General features: G+C 35.9%; 2 protein-coding genes across 3 annotated transcripts in view; one reads left to right on the top strand and one right to left on the bottom strand.

Moving 5' to 3' along the window:
* Positions 1-2,215, top strand: part of LOC113810939 (proteoglycan 4) — a 27,324-nt gene extending 25,109 nt beyond the window's left edge. Inside the window, exons 4-5 of the mRNA XM_070117697.1 lie at positions 1-796; positions 1,259-2,215. The exon at positions 1-796 is cut by the window's left edge and continues 338 nt beyond it. Coding sequence (XP_069973798.1) covers positions 1-796; positions 1,259-1,303 — 841 coding nt within the window. The 3' untranslated portion in view covers positions 1,304-2,215. The remainder of the gene's footprint in view (positions 797-1,258) is intronic.
* A 3,577-nt stretch (positions 2,216-5,792) lies between these two features.
* LOC113810932 (myotubularin-related protein 10-B) overlaps positions 5,793-15,000 on the bottom strand; it is a 32,495-nt gene continuing 23,287 nt past the window's right edge. For both annotated transcript variants that reach the window (XM_070117983.1, XM_070117984.1), the window contains 4 exons: positions 14,746-14,895; positions 14,144-14,316; positions 13,732-13,902; positions 5,793-12,187 (listed from right to left, as the gene is read on the bottom strand). In XM_070117983.1, the coding sequence (XP_069974084.1) occupies positions 11,645-12,187; positions 13,732-13,902; positions 14,144-14,316; positions 14,746-14,895 (1,037 nt within the window). In that variant the 3' untranslated portion in view covers positions 5,793-11,644. The remainder of the gene's footprint in view (positions 12,188-13,731; positions 13,903-14,143; positions 14,317-14,745; positions 14,896-15,000) is intronic.

Here is a 15,000-nt window from a genome sequence, read left to right as displayed (position 1 = left end):
CATGCTTATCCGCAACAAGGCGGACGGCGGCGAGGGCGGCGGCGGCATCCTGGCCAAGATCCGCGGCGCCGTCGCGGCCCTCACCGCCACCTGCCTCCCCCTGAAGGCCACCTCGGGCCAGAACTCCCTCCTCTCGCTCTACAACGCCCCGAAGGAGGGCGGGGAGCCCGAGCTGCGCCCGCCGCATGTGCGCGTGCAGGCGACGGAGCCGAAGGACCCCCAGGCGCCCTCGGGCCAGGTGCCGGGGCCCGCCGACGCGAACGGCAACCCCGGGGGCTTCGCCAACAACCCGCTGTCCGACCTGGCGTCCGACCCGGCGCTCGTCGGCTACTACTGCACGCTCCCCGACGAAGACGACGACGACGCCCCCTACACGCCGCGCGCCGCCCTCCTGCCCGAGAGAACCAAGGTCACCGTGAACACGCCCGTCACGCCCGAGCTCGAGGCCTCCTACAGACAGATTCCCGACGGGGCCCCGGCGAGGCTCTCGTCCGAGGGCCCCTCGACGGAGACCATCTCCTCGGCCTTCACGTCGCCCCTCTCGGCCTGCCTGCCCACACCGGTCCCGACGCCCACGGCCTGCGAGACGGCGAGGCCCGCCCTTGCCGAGGGCGTCCCTGCCACGCCAGCCGCCGCCCCGACCCCGCCGCCGTCGCAGGCCCCGTCGCAGGAGCCCGCCTGCGTCCTGCGGCGTCCTCGGGAGAAGAACCCTTCGCCAGAGCTGAGCGAGAAGGAGCACGACCTCCTGGAGGAGTTCAACATCAACCTCGAGCTCAGCGCGTCGGAGAAGCGTGAGGTGAGTGAGCTTCTCTTGCTGGAGTTTTATCGAACTGTTCTGATGGCTTCCACGCACATGCTCTTGAATCCAAAGCACCATATTTTTGGAAACTGTTTATTTTGTAAATTTTCCTCTGACAATTCGTTACTCAGCCAGCCCCAATTCTACAGCTCTTGATTTTACAGTTAGAGTAAAGTATTTGAACAATTGACTTTATCTTTTCACAAATAATCATAAACATAAAAGGATATATATATATTCGAACGAAAAGGACTCCCAAACCTTACCATTCCTCGTCAACTCCTTTCCTCCAACACAGTTAACTTTCTTTCCTTTTTTCCAAACCATATAAATCGTCATATTCCTTACAGAATAGTTTTTTTCAACCCTTTTCCCCTTTTCTCAACAAAATATTCTCTCCCTTATTCACCAACAACACCAATCACCACTTTATTCTTACCCAAATATGCTTTCTTCCAGAGCAATATTCCGAAAACCGGCTTCGACTTCTTGGACAACTGGTAAACATGGCGACCGCGGGAGAAAAAAAAATGGCGCCGGCTAAGGAGGTTGCACTCAACACACAGGATAACACTCGTGCCCTACTAAACTCTTCAGCACTGTATTTAGATTATATATCCTAATACTACGTCTTGTGCTCGGTGTGTGTGTGTGTGTGTGTGTGTGTGTGTGTGTGTGTGTGTGTGTGTGTGTGTGTGTGTGTGTGTGTGTGTGTGTGTGTGTGTGTGTGTGTGTGACTACATTCGAAGGAAAATGGGGCACAGAATCAAAATGCACCTCGTGTCTACATCTGTATTTTGATTGGTTAGAACCGATGCATTGAAACCTGTAAAACGGACGAAATGTTTAAAAAGAGAAACATTATGCTCATGAAGTGCCCTATTTTTGACCAGGCATTAAACATTGGACCACTTTTTTATACTCATTAAACTAAGATTAGTAAAAGTTTTTTTTATCGCAGGGTTATGACTAGTAAGATTTGCTCACATATTTTTTAAGAGTAAAAAAAAATAAAGTAATTTCAGTCCGAAATCAAAGGAAAACGAAACGAAATTTGCCTAGTAGAAAAAAGGGAAGACATTTTGCATCCATCGAAAGTTCCCAAATTTAAGACTGCATCACACGTTTTAGATTTTCCCTTATTTGGTTATGAGTGGTGCTAAAAGTGGATATCAATTGCCTTGCACACCTTGGCGAATGAGTGATATGAAATTATACTTATGTAGGAATTGTGTGTTTTCTATTGGCCGTTGAGACTGTAGCATGTATGTATGTCTGTGTGCATGTGTGTGTTCCTTACTGTAGCTGTATATCTTTTGTACACAATGCAGGAAGTAGAACCGTGCAGTTAGGTACTTTATAATATAATGATAAAACTAATAATCACTGGAAATACATTCTCACTCATACACGAGATTTTGTGTTTGTCTGTTTGTTTTGTTATATCCTTTGCTGATATGGTTTTGCAACTCGTACCATGACAGTACTATACCCTCAAATATATATATGTAGGAAAATGTATTTGTACCGATTTTAGGTAAGGAATAAAACCATGAAGAGCTTTGATTTTTTATACTGACTTCAAAATGCAAAAAATCATAAGCAATGTTACACCAAGTTTTTATGTAAATGTTGAGAAGTAATTTGGAGACAAGATTGCAACCTCACCACAAAATAAATGACCAAAATTCTTAGTATTTTAATGAACTGGAGAAATGTTTACTTTTAACATCTGAGGAGCGCAGGTAATTGTCCAACCAACTCCGATGACATTTATAGTATTGTCTTGGAATCTCAAGTAAAATTTGGCAAATATTCATGTTAGTGGAGAAAAAAACAGCCTTCAGTGGCAAATCCAAAATGTTTCAGAAAGGAGGAGGAGGGTGAATATGTAATGAGAGCGAAGTACTTAGTAAGACCATGTTATTTTAACGCATTTAAGATCAAAATGTGGAGTTTCGTTGTTTCAGTAATAATGAACATTAATGATACTAAACCATAAACCACAGGTATATATGGCCATGAAATAATACTGGCTGATGTTCTATTTTCACTTTTAGTACAACCAAATCAACATTATTGTATTTTTCTATAATTTGTATTACATTAGTTTAGGAAAGGAATTCACCCTGGATTCGCCACTGCAGTTCTGAAAATATTGTTATCAAAGCTCTAGAAAAAAAAAACATCAATAACCCAATTTCTAGGACATGAAAAAGCAGTTTAATAGTTTCCTGGTGTTTCGAGTCAATAGTTTAAGCACCAAATATATCACTATTCAATCGATGTTTCTTGTGAGTGCTTCTGAGTGTTAACGAAATCAATATACGAAGGAAAAAGAAAGATGTAGAAATATGAATATGGTTTTTGGTTTATCAGAATTGCATATTTCAAAAATGTCCAGCACTCCTTGACAAATAATATTCACTACAAATCAGGTATATAATTTTATCTATTATATAAATAAATATGTATTCAGGTGGGCCCACATATGATGTCTGAAAAGTGATAATAATAACAATAATGAATATAATCAGAGAAAATCAATTAAAGAAAGAAAATTTAATAATAAATATTACACACCTGATTTTGAATGCCGTAGTTGGTGATTAGTGGCTACAGTCTGATGATTATAATATTTGATTTAATTTAATTAAGCTTTAATCTAATTTAATTCGACTTTAATTTAATGTAAGTTAAACTGATGACTATAATCTTTAAACAGAAAAGAGATGGACTCTCCTAACTAAACTTTGAAACGCCAAAAATGATACTTTATATTATTTCAACTTATTTATTTTGGTTAATCCTGTTTAACTTGATACTTGCGTGCGTTCAGATAAGTAATTGAATTCCTTATTTAGTCATATTTCTTTATGAAAGCTTAAAAAATATAAGGGACCCTCTGGGGATGCCTCAAGCCCCCAGATGTCTAACTACACCCTTGTGTATGTGTATATATATATATATATATATATACATATATATATACATATATATATACATATATATATACATATATATATATATATATATGTATATATATGTATATATATGTATATATATATGTATATATATATGTATATATATATGTATATATATGTATATATATGTATATATATGTATATATATGTATATATATGTATATATATGTATATATATGTATGTATATGTATATGTATATGTATATGTATATGTATATGTATACATACATACATACATACATACATACATACATACATACATACATACATACATACATACATACATACATACATACATACATACATACATACATACATACATACATACATACATACATACATACATACATACATACATACATACATACATACATACATACATATATATATATATATATATATATATATATATGAACATACAGATATACTTTTTACTCCTTTCGTTCCATCTTTATTACAGAGAATACCTGTACCAATAGATGTTTTATTTCAGTTGTGATGTGCTGTGCATTGTAAAAAGTATGACTAAAGTCTTTTTGCACAATATTGCATCTTAATAAAATAATACCCGAGGTTTCTCTTCTGAACAAATGTAACCTCATCTTCCATCTTTAAGAATCAAAAGACTTCTCGAAGACTACAAATAATGTATTCCATATAGCTGTGAAGTCGCATAACTTTCACCAGGAACCTCATTTTACAGTAGCATTCAGTTTTGTTATAAAAAATACGTTTACCTGTTCCACAAGTCATCTATCCTTAAGGTAAGGGTACAGGTTTATCAAATTTATGAATCATTTTGTAGTTCTTATGCCATTATAATAAGCCTATGTGTTCCTTGCATTCGGAAAATTGTTTTAATATGTCAAGAAGTTATTTGCCATTGATATCAGGTACTGCTCAGGGTAATATTTATATGGTCATTTGCAGTCTAGATTACTAGAGGTAAAAAATATAATTTCTGGAAAGCTTTTTTTTTATCAAAATAGGTTAAGAATACAATCAAAAAGTGATAATAATGTTAATGATCAACTAAGCTATGCTATACAATGAGGTTCTACAGTAGTAGCAAAATTTCACTTTTCCTTTGTTTTTTCTTTTCTTTATATATGCTTAGTGCCACTGAAGAGATGTGCAATACTGGAATTTCTGTTTCCAAGATAATCCATTACTTTTCAAATTTTCATTGTCATGATATTTACCAGTTTCTTAAATTATGTGTGGTTTACTATCTTAATGTCTTTCATCTAAAAAAAAAAAATCCCATAAAATGAAACCTACCATTAGTGAAATTCTTGCTCTAGTCCAACCCACTCTCAACGTCATTTTATACGCGGTCTCAGAAAAGCAGTTTCAATGGTGTCCTCCTTACAGACATGCACCAAAATAATGTTTCAAATGCTAAACATACCCAACACTTGTACTTTGAAAATGTGATGCATAAAAAATGATCCCGGTGTTTTAGTCTTGTTCCTATGGTAATGGAGATTTTCAATGTGCAATTGTTTTGTCACTGAATATGTGTCTCCACTCTAGTTAAATAAAGATATCTGCAAGTATCTCTTTTCATTGCTCTCTATTTGTTTATGTAAATATCTTAATGTCCAGTTTTGTCAGTTCAAAGATCTATGGTATACATGTTCTGCTATCATCTATAAATCATACTTTAAGATCAGAAACACTGATAACTTTGAAGAGATAAATATAAAGAATTATATACTCATGTCCGCTACTGATAACAGATGGCAATACACTAATATCACTGATATTATATAGTGTGAGTAGATAGGCTAATATGGAAGATATAAACAAACATTACAATAGTAAAGTAATAACCAGTGCTTCATGGAAATATACTGACTTTGTTGTTTTCTAAATATTCTTTTGGTAGTTCTAAATCCATACGTTTCCTCCAAGAACCTGAAAGCAACAGCACACAATAAACTCTTGCTGAATCATATCAGAACCCACGTTAAAAAGGGATAAACACAAGTAAGGAAACAAAGCAGTAAAATATATTTAACCTTTTATTTCTTTATATAGACAGGTTTATTACAAAACCAATTATCAAACCAAGCAGCTACCAGAAGTAGCTTGTATTCAGCTATACTGCAAGTTTATACTACGCGTTTAAAACATGCTAAAAAGTATATTTGTCAATAAAATACAACCTTCATGTGAGTGATGTCACCACATCACAGGCAACACTTGAATCCCTCCGGCAATTACTCTACATTGCCCTTAGGAATGCAATGATCATTAGATTGAGTACAACAAGAAAAAGATTCATAACAAATATAAAAAAGGAAAACGAAAAAAAGAAAGACACCAGTAAACAGGTGGCCAATGTGAAGAGACACATTTAAAGATGGGTTAATCAAATCATTACATCTTGTCTTGCTTTGTATTCTGTCTATCAACGTTCATTTCTTCTCTGGATGGAATAGTGTTACAATGACTACATAACTTAGTTTCAACATTGGAGAATACTATTAGGCATACTATTCAGCATACAGAAAACAACAATAACAAAGTTTGAGTGCAAGGAGGTATTTTGAAAGAAATCTAAACACTTCTAAAAGACCATTAAAAAGAAAAGAATATCATGATGTGAAGACCATTTGTTTATATTGTGAGCAATTTCCATGTCAAACAGTTATATCATTTACTTGTTACCTAATGAAGCAAGTGACTGATGGAATAATAAAAGTAAATACTTGATATACTAAAATCATGCAGGATAATATCAAAAAGAAAATGTAACTTGCCACAAGAGGCGGTAAATAACTTTGATATCTTAAAAAAATGTTACTTGCTTGTGGGTCACGTTACCACAATACATCAAAAATGGGTAATTAATCTTATTCTTACATGGCTATCACATCATATGTAACTGTGGGCCCAAGAGTATCTTGATTTGGATGGGAAAATATAAGTGTGATATAAGTGAAAACACTATTACATTATTATCCTTGAAAAATAGCAACTATCTTGAGGGAAAGCTGAAAACATGTGGTGTTTTATGTTTTTCATCCTATGGTAACCTTAAACACTTGAAAATCATACATATAAAATGTGCTGACATCCAACACACTTTTCATCTTATGACGGTGTAAAATAAGGACCTATTTCATACCAAATCAATACATCAGAGTACAAAATTCACTTATTTACATTTGTTTGTATGAGGTGGGAGGTTATGTCTACATGTTTTCAAGTGCATGTGTAAACATATGTTTATGCATGTACATATATGCAAGTGTTTGTTATATATAAATACATATAATTATACGTGGAATTTTTGAGATAATACGTCATTGTTACTCTATATTTCTGGTCTTCACCTCTGCCCTTCTGATTAAGAAAACAAATTAGAACAGGAATACATTTCTGAAAATGTCTGAACTCTCATATTATTATGCTCAATAACTCCCACACAAGCAAATGGGAGCCTTGAAAAACTAAGCTTGTATTATATGTACCGGCTTCTTGCCCTTTCGGAAACACAATTTCAAATTCAACTTTCCTCTTTCTCTTCATCACTTGTAGAGGTGGACTAGACATTTCTATGAAGGAATCATAATCATAATCAGACTATTATTAACTATGTTCCACTCATTGACTATGCCAGACCAAACTTGGTAGTACCATCACATGATCAGTTCTTTACACCCACCAGTTGTTTTACAACTTCATGACCACAAATCAACAATATATATAAACCTAGTTCCCAAGTTTAGTGTTTTAAATTAGCCTCCACAGTGTCTCATTACAAAGAAAAAAAAAAAAGGAAAATAAGTGATACACATCTGCAGGTGTTGAAGACAGATTACTGAAGCCATTATGGCTTATAAATGAACCATTCATATTGACAAATGTAGAAAAGGTATGAGAATGGATATCTTCACAATACAAGAGGTGTTTAACAGATTTCAAATATATTGTCAGAAATACATGTACTTCTAGCCAAGATATATTTGAAACCAATTCAATACATCTCTTGTATGGTGAAGATATTCACTCTCATTCATACCTTTTCTACAGTTTATAAACAAGTTCTTAATCAACTGCAGAATTCACACCTAATTTTCACTATCTGATAACCCTACACTTAATAAACCACGGACTATAACTCACCTGCTCATGATCCCGGTCACACTGTAACAATTATTGCTCTGTAACGCAAGGTTTCTTATTGTTTGGGTGGAGGACGTCCATAGCATCAGAATCATTTGGGAAAAAAGATTATCTGGATGCATATGAAAATACTACCTCTAAACAAACCTAATTCATACAAAATCTGTTGAAAGAGCTTGAGAGGTTTGTATTACATGGCCAGGTACAAGTGTTTGCTAGGCACATAAACAAGTAGGTAGAGCAGAGAACACAAAGTCTTCAACTAGTACTCTTACAATCTTTGGTGTAAATGTATTTTCCATGCTTTTTCCCCATCAGTCATTTTGAATTTCAAATAATTTTAACGCTGAAATCACGAAACTAGACATTTTTCCCTAGTCAGTTATATATGAAAAATGTATATTCTACTTTGAAAATCAATATAAACAGATGGGAAAAAATGCATACATACATACATACATGCAATCCATTCACAGAAATGGAAATGTAAAAAAAAAAAAAAAAAAATCTCGAAGCACTTCCTTAAATATCTACAACGGAAACATAAAGCTCATCACTTTCTTCTCCAAAGCTCAGTCACTGATGAAAACTCTCGGGAGAAAATAATAAGTAGGCACCAAATCTAAGGAATACGAACCCTCCTTATGTGATATCTAAATAACGCCTTTGCCTCAGCAGCTTTAGGCTCTGGACAAAATGGTCGTGCTGTGTTGGTAACTTGCTCTCCTTCCCTTCACCACTCAGAATGAACAGAAGTTGACCTGCAGGTGTGCATATATACGTGGGGAAGGAGTTGGACGAGTGGGGGTAGATGCAAGCATGGGTGTGCGTGGGTGGGACTGAGTATGGAGTTGCGGTTATGGGAGTGGGGGGTGAGAGGTATAGTGCGGGTATGGGCATTAGGAAGGACGAAGGTATGGATCTGGGTGTGGGTATGAGAATGAAAATGAGAATGAGAATGGATATGGGTAGGAACGTGGTTGTAGTTGTAGATACGTACACACATACATCTCTGCAAGTGCATGTGCATATATATAATCACGTGTGAGAGGAGCTGCCAAGTTCTTTTTCATGGAAGTATCTCTGGGTCTGTGAGGGGATTTGTAACCAGGGCAGCATGCAAAAGATTTTATAGGGATCCCACAAGAGATATTCAATTCAATAAGTCCTCTCCATGAAAGAAAAGGATAATAATAATAATGACTTTGCTCTTCTTACCCTGCTCCTAACAATCTAAACAGTAAGATATTAATCTAACTGCCTATAAGTTGTGAAAATGATTTGGAAGACATGCTGAAACAAGAAAAACATGGAAAAAGATAAGATGAAGAGATACACATTCAGACATTAATGGAGACAAGGATAAGGAAGGCCTGAATGTGTAGACTTCACAGACGCTGTGAGAGAGAAACGTTAGTTATGAATAGTTGATGAAGGAAAGAGAAACAAGCTAACAAAGGCACTATTGTTTTATCAATTAGATTAAGAAATATATCATAATACTTTCTCTATACTCTCTTTCATACTCTTGAAAACCCTGTCCAGATTACAGGCCAGACTTAAATAGACAACAGTAAAAAAAAATGTATATGAAGTAATCACATAACAACATTCTTGTATAAACCATGATCAATTTTTAACATATATATTCAATCATATAGGGAGGATAGCTATGTAGCATAAAAAGGCTACAATAAATATCTAACTGTATATCCTAACCACTTTTTCTATCACAGCCAGTTGATTGTCAAACACTGAAGATGTATATAAATATATGAATACAAACATGTGTAGGAAATATTATATATATATATATATATACATATATTTCCACATTATACATATACATATATAATATATATATATATATATATATATATATATATATATATATATATATATATATATATATATATATATATATATATATATATATATGTATAACCTATTTACCGCATATCCTTTCTGTCCAGCACAGCCTGCACAAAGACAATTGGCTTTTGGAATAAAGCAGAGTATCATTACTGTAAGCATAAAAACTATGCTGTGCTGGCAGAGGAATAGGGCAATGCATGGAAAGTGGGTAAGATTTTCATCACAATGTAAAGATAACTTTTTTTACTCAGGAGGTCAGGAGAATGTGACTGACCTTCTGACATACACAAACTTCAAGTGGGAATGAGGATGTGGATGTTTCTGTGAGTGCGTGTGCTTCTGTCTCTCTGCGTGTGACTGCGTGAGAGTGTGAGGGTATTTGCATGTGCTTGTGTATGTGTATGCGGATTTGGATGGCTGTATACTCCTGAATTATGTAGACATCGATCAAGAACTATAAAAATATCTTCAGCGCTTTATGACTATCCTCTGTACGGAAAACAATATATACTATGTAAGTTAAATGGACTATGCAAATCATCTCTTTCTTATGATTTGCTGAATCTGTCACTGGACACTGATATAACCCTTATTCTATAAGAAAAAAACAATGTAACTGTACAGTAAAGTGTTTTCTCTTTTCCATAACCCTGAACAAAATCTAATTCTATTTAATTCATACATATATATATATATATATATATATATATATATATATATATATATATATATATATATATATATATATATATATGGTGTGTGTGTAACTCACTATTGTGTCCATGTGTTGGAGTTCATGTGTTAATAACAACATAGTACATTTTGTTTTAATATAGAACTAAGTGATCAGATACACACCTACAATACCTTAGATTGTTTGACGACAGGCTGCCAATCTAATCTCATCCTTTTCGTTCTTCTATAAATAAACAGATGTGACACATTACTCTTGGTCGCTCTTGCACACATGGAGACATCATCCTTAAATGGCTAGGAGGAAGAAGACGTGCTGTTACTGACCATCATTCTCTATAATGTACAAGTAACTGGGCTGTGACAGAGGGAAGACTTCATTGTCAATTGGCATCGCTCAAAAAACCTGGCTTATGAGCTTGCCATCGGCTATGTGTACTGGTAGGCAAAACATTTTCCACATGAAATTACACACTATGTAGCCCTTTTTTTCTCTCTCTCTTCATATGGCTACACAGATTAAGACAAACATGCAACTGAACTTCCAACAAATCATATCACCTGAACCTTCAAAATGAGGAGTCGCTTAAATCACAAATCGGAGGAGGAACTTATGACTGACTACATATTTGTGACTATAAAAGCAATAACGATAACATACAATCACAGTAATATACTTACTGTTTTCCATAATAATGTTAAACATAAATTAATATTTACACATTTGAAAAATGAGATCAAACAGCCTAACACCATAATTAAACCCCAAATATTCAAATGATCCATTTATCCTTAAACAACTGCAGGCAATGCTATTTAAGCAATGCAATGCAAGCCAAAACAGAAGCGTACTAACATACATTCCTTAATGTGCCCATTAATTGATATCCGTTTGCTGTCTTTGTCTATAAAAATGAGGAAGCACTCGTTGTGCCATTATGGACAGATACAGAGGTTTTCTGCTCTAAAGGAGTCTCTCGAAGTTTCAGTAAAATATCTTTCCTTTAATACTTTGCAGCAAAAGTTGTTAATGATAATCTCTAAGCTCTAACAAACTATACATCAATAATCTTAAATTATATATGATAATATATCAATTACATTTTCATAAAGCAATATATTCACTGGCAAAAAATTAAAATTCCAACAAAATAATCTATTCAGCAACACCGTTAGTTAGGGTCTCTGACAGGTGGCTCTTGATGGTGTAGTAGATTTGCCGCACGTGCTCCCAGTGCTGCACAGTTGTGGTGGACTGTCTGGAGAGCGAGTCTATTTCATTTATGGTGACAGAAGGCTCGGAAATCCATCCGCTGAAGCATTCATGCCATGGTTTGAGACTACTAAGGGCCACATCAACTCTCAAGCTTGCATCAATTTGTAAAGGCCCTAGAGGAGCATTTGGGTCATATGGCAACGGCCCGCTGTCTCCTAACAAGTACTGGATGCGGTGCCACGTGTGATGCGCACTCGAAACAGGGTCTCTCAGGCGTCCTAGAGCCCCACTCACCACCAGGGACTCCATTAAATTCTGAATGTAATGCACGTTAAGGAAGAGGTCACGTGCTGCCGATCTCCTACCCTTTACACTTTCCGAGGATCCATTCTGCTCGCTACCCAGCCAGTCGTGGTCCTCTGCCCACCAAGACCAAACAGGTCTGAGGTACACTGGCTGCTGAGGATTTTCACGTTGTAAAACCTATTGAGAAATGTGAATTTCACAATTATTACCTGGATATTCCTATTAAAAACTTTAGAACATATATGAGCATGACTAAAACCATTTAGTAGATATGAAAAAAAAGGCCAAACAGAGAGGTTCTATTACACAGAATGACTGCTAAAAAATAAATAAAAATATGCTACTATTAGTAAATCAAGTACTCTTATCAACACCTTCATCTATTAATAAACTATAAAAACAGAAAAATCAATAAACATATAAACAAATACAAAGAAAATATCAAGTTATGACATAAAATTATTTACACTAGATCTGAAAAAAAAAAAAAAAAAAAAAAAAAAAAAAAAAAAAAAAATGTATATACTATATACATTAACAATCTACGTGGATGGGTAGTACCCTGCTAAAGGTATCAGTTTGTCATCTTCACTCAACACCTCAGGCTCATTTTAACCACTTCTCTACAGATACCCCACAAGACGAAATCAGCGTTCATAGTTGAATCAAAGTGCTGTGAGCCCACTATTCCAAAAAAGGAGAAAAGAACTCAAAGATGAACAATAGTCTCCATACACTAACAACTCCAGTTTGAGATGGGAGGACACCTCAGACACTCAAGACCAATTTGGCCTGTGTCACACTGACAGAATCAGAAAATGGGAAACTTTGAATCATTCAGATATGTATATCTATGTATCATACACACACAGATACTTTACATGAAAATAACTTTATCTGCAACCAACATGAAGTGTCTGAAAGTTTGAAATGGCTTTTCAAAGTCATGGAAAACTCACATGGATAGATATCCATTCATTGCATTTGTAGTTTTGCTGTGTTCATATAAATTATACAAGAGTGCATAACTGACACTCAAGAGTACTTCCAAAATCTATTATTTATTGTAATCTATAATGGTTGTAAACAATAAAATTATAATCACAAACAAATCCAAACTAATGTGCACGCCACTAAACAAAAAACGATATGTTATGTAAATAGTTTTGTGAAGGAACTCGCTATGTATCTTGCTTTCAAGAGAGTATAATGGGTAACCAAAAAAAAAAAAAGAAAAAAAAAAAAAAAAAAAAGGAAGGTTTTCCACTAGCATTGAGGTGATGAAATAAGTGTGTAGATAGTAAGACCTAACTTGTTGCCTCCTATTTTCCTTTTTCTAATTATAATAAATATGGCCATTCCTGCCAATAGAGTTTATAACTGCAGTAGCAGAACTAAATAGAGAAGCAGCAATAACTCCATAACATTATGCAGATATCAAGTTCATAAAAAATGGCTTTCTTAAACCTTGTATTATTTTTGGGACAGAATTATCATAATATCCAATAAACCTTTGTTTCACAAGAAGCTAAGGCAAATGATAGACCCCTAAATACTGCATTTCATTCCTAACATATCCCAATTTGTTTAACAAATTACCTGAAAAGTTTGATGACATTTTTTCTATACTATAAATATTTCTTCTTAATATGCTTTCAAAAAGATTTCCTCTGATTGAAATCCCCACACCCCAAAAGAAAGGCATCGTCAAAATTACTTACAGCTTTCGCTGAGTACTTGGCATTGACTGAGTTGAACATGAAACTTGAGTGTAGTGAGCAGTGGGAGGCATGCCATAAAGCTAGCAAGTACTCTGATGTAAACTCAAGGGCGGCATGATGCTGCAGACTCAACTGATGAACACAGTCAAGGAATAACAACCACACTGGACTCTGCAATAGAAATGAAGTTTGATGACTTTGGAGGAACTTCTAATGAGTGTTGTGGAAAACATACCCTACAAATAACTGACATTTGTTTTACAGGCATCCATGGACAACTTTTCAATATGCAATTTATACAAATACATACATTTAACCAGTCTAAAAATAAACCACATATCCAAACACAAAAAGAACTGAAAAATTGGAAGACACATTATTAAAATTATAAAAACTATTAGATAAAGCGTACCTGTTCTTCCGGTTGATTTCTCGTATGTCCCAGGCGCGAGCAAAAGGAATGCCCCAGGGCAACCCATTCCTTCTGTATGAGGCTGTGGAAACCCCTCAGAGTTCGCACCTGAGGATCCAACAGCAGCTGTACCAAGCTCGAGATTACAGCACTCATATCCCGACCTTCGCTCTCTGTAAGATTGAAACACACATCACGACAATGCAAGTGTATTTCTGAATATAATACATGATGGATCTGTTCACTAATTCATCTCTATCCCTCCTTCTCTTCCTTACTCTATCCACCCCCTTCTGCCTCTCTCCCTCTCTCCTTCAATGAGAAGATATTCAACAAAAGATTCAAGTAGTCCAACAAGGATCTCCACGCAGATAAATAAGTCTAAAGAGGAAAATCATAACCTTCCTATTCTGTTACTCCTAAACCCTGCTAAGGTAACACAAAGAGTAGTGAGTATCAAGGCCTACTAGGTACCTTTATTTTATCATTAAGAACTACCAGATCTTTGTGTTGCATCACATAACATGATCTATGTGGTACTAATACCTTGCACAACACCCTGCACTACTTTACTGGTTCAATGTATTGCATGCACAAATTACCTTGTAGAATGACAGAGCTGTTATGGTGTGCAATTGCAGAGGCAGCATTCTGGGCCACTTCTAGGCACTTGCTCACATAGGAGAGCCACCGTGAGGACTCCCAACGGCTGAAATAATGGCGGTCCTGCTCCCAGAATTGCGTAGGATCATCTATGAACGAGAAAAGAAAAGTTTGTGCATGTGTTACAGTCTACTACATGACAGACACAGTTCTTTTAGTCAGGTTGATGGAAACAGCACTTAAAAAAGAAGAGA

The sequence above is a fragment of the Penaeus vannamei genome, chromosome 41 (genome assembly GCF_042767895.1).
Source record: "Penaeus vannamei isolate JL-2024 chromosome 41, ASM4276789v1, whole genome shotgun sequence".
Taxonomy (NCBI): domain Eukaryota; kingdom Metazoa; phylum Arthropoda; class Malacostraca; order Decapoda; family Penaeidae; genus Penaeus; species Penaeus vannamei.
Note: the sequence above shows the minus strand (reverse complement) of the source record. Positions and strands in the feature narration are given on the sequence as shown.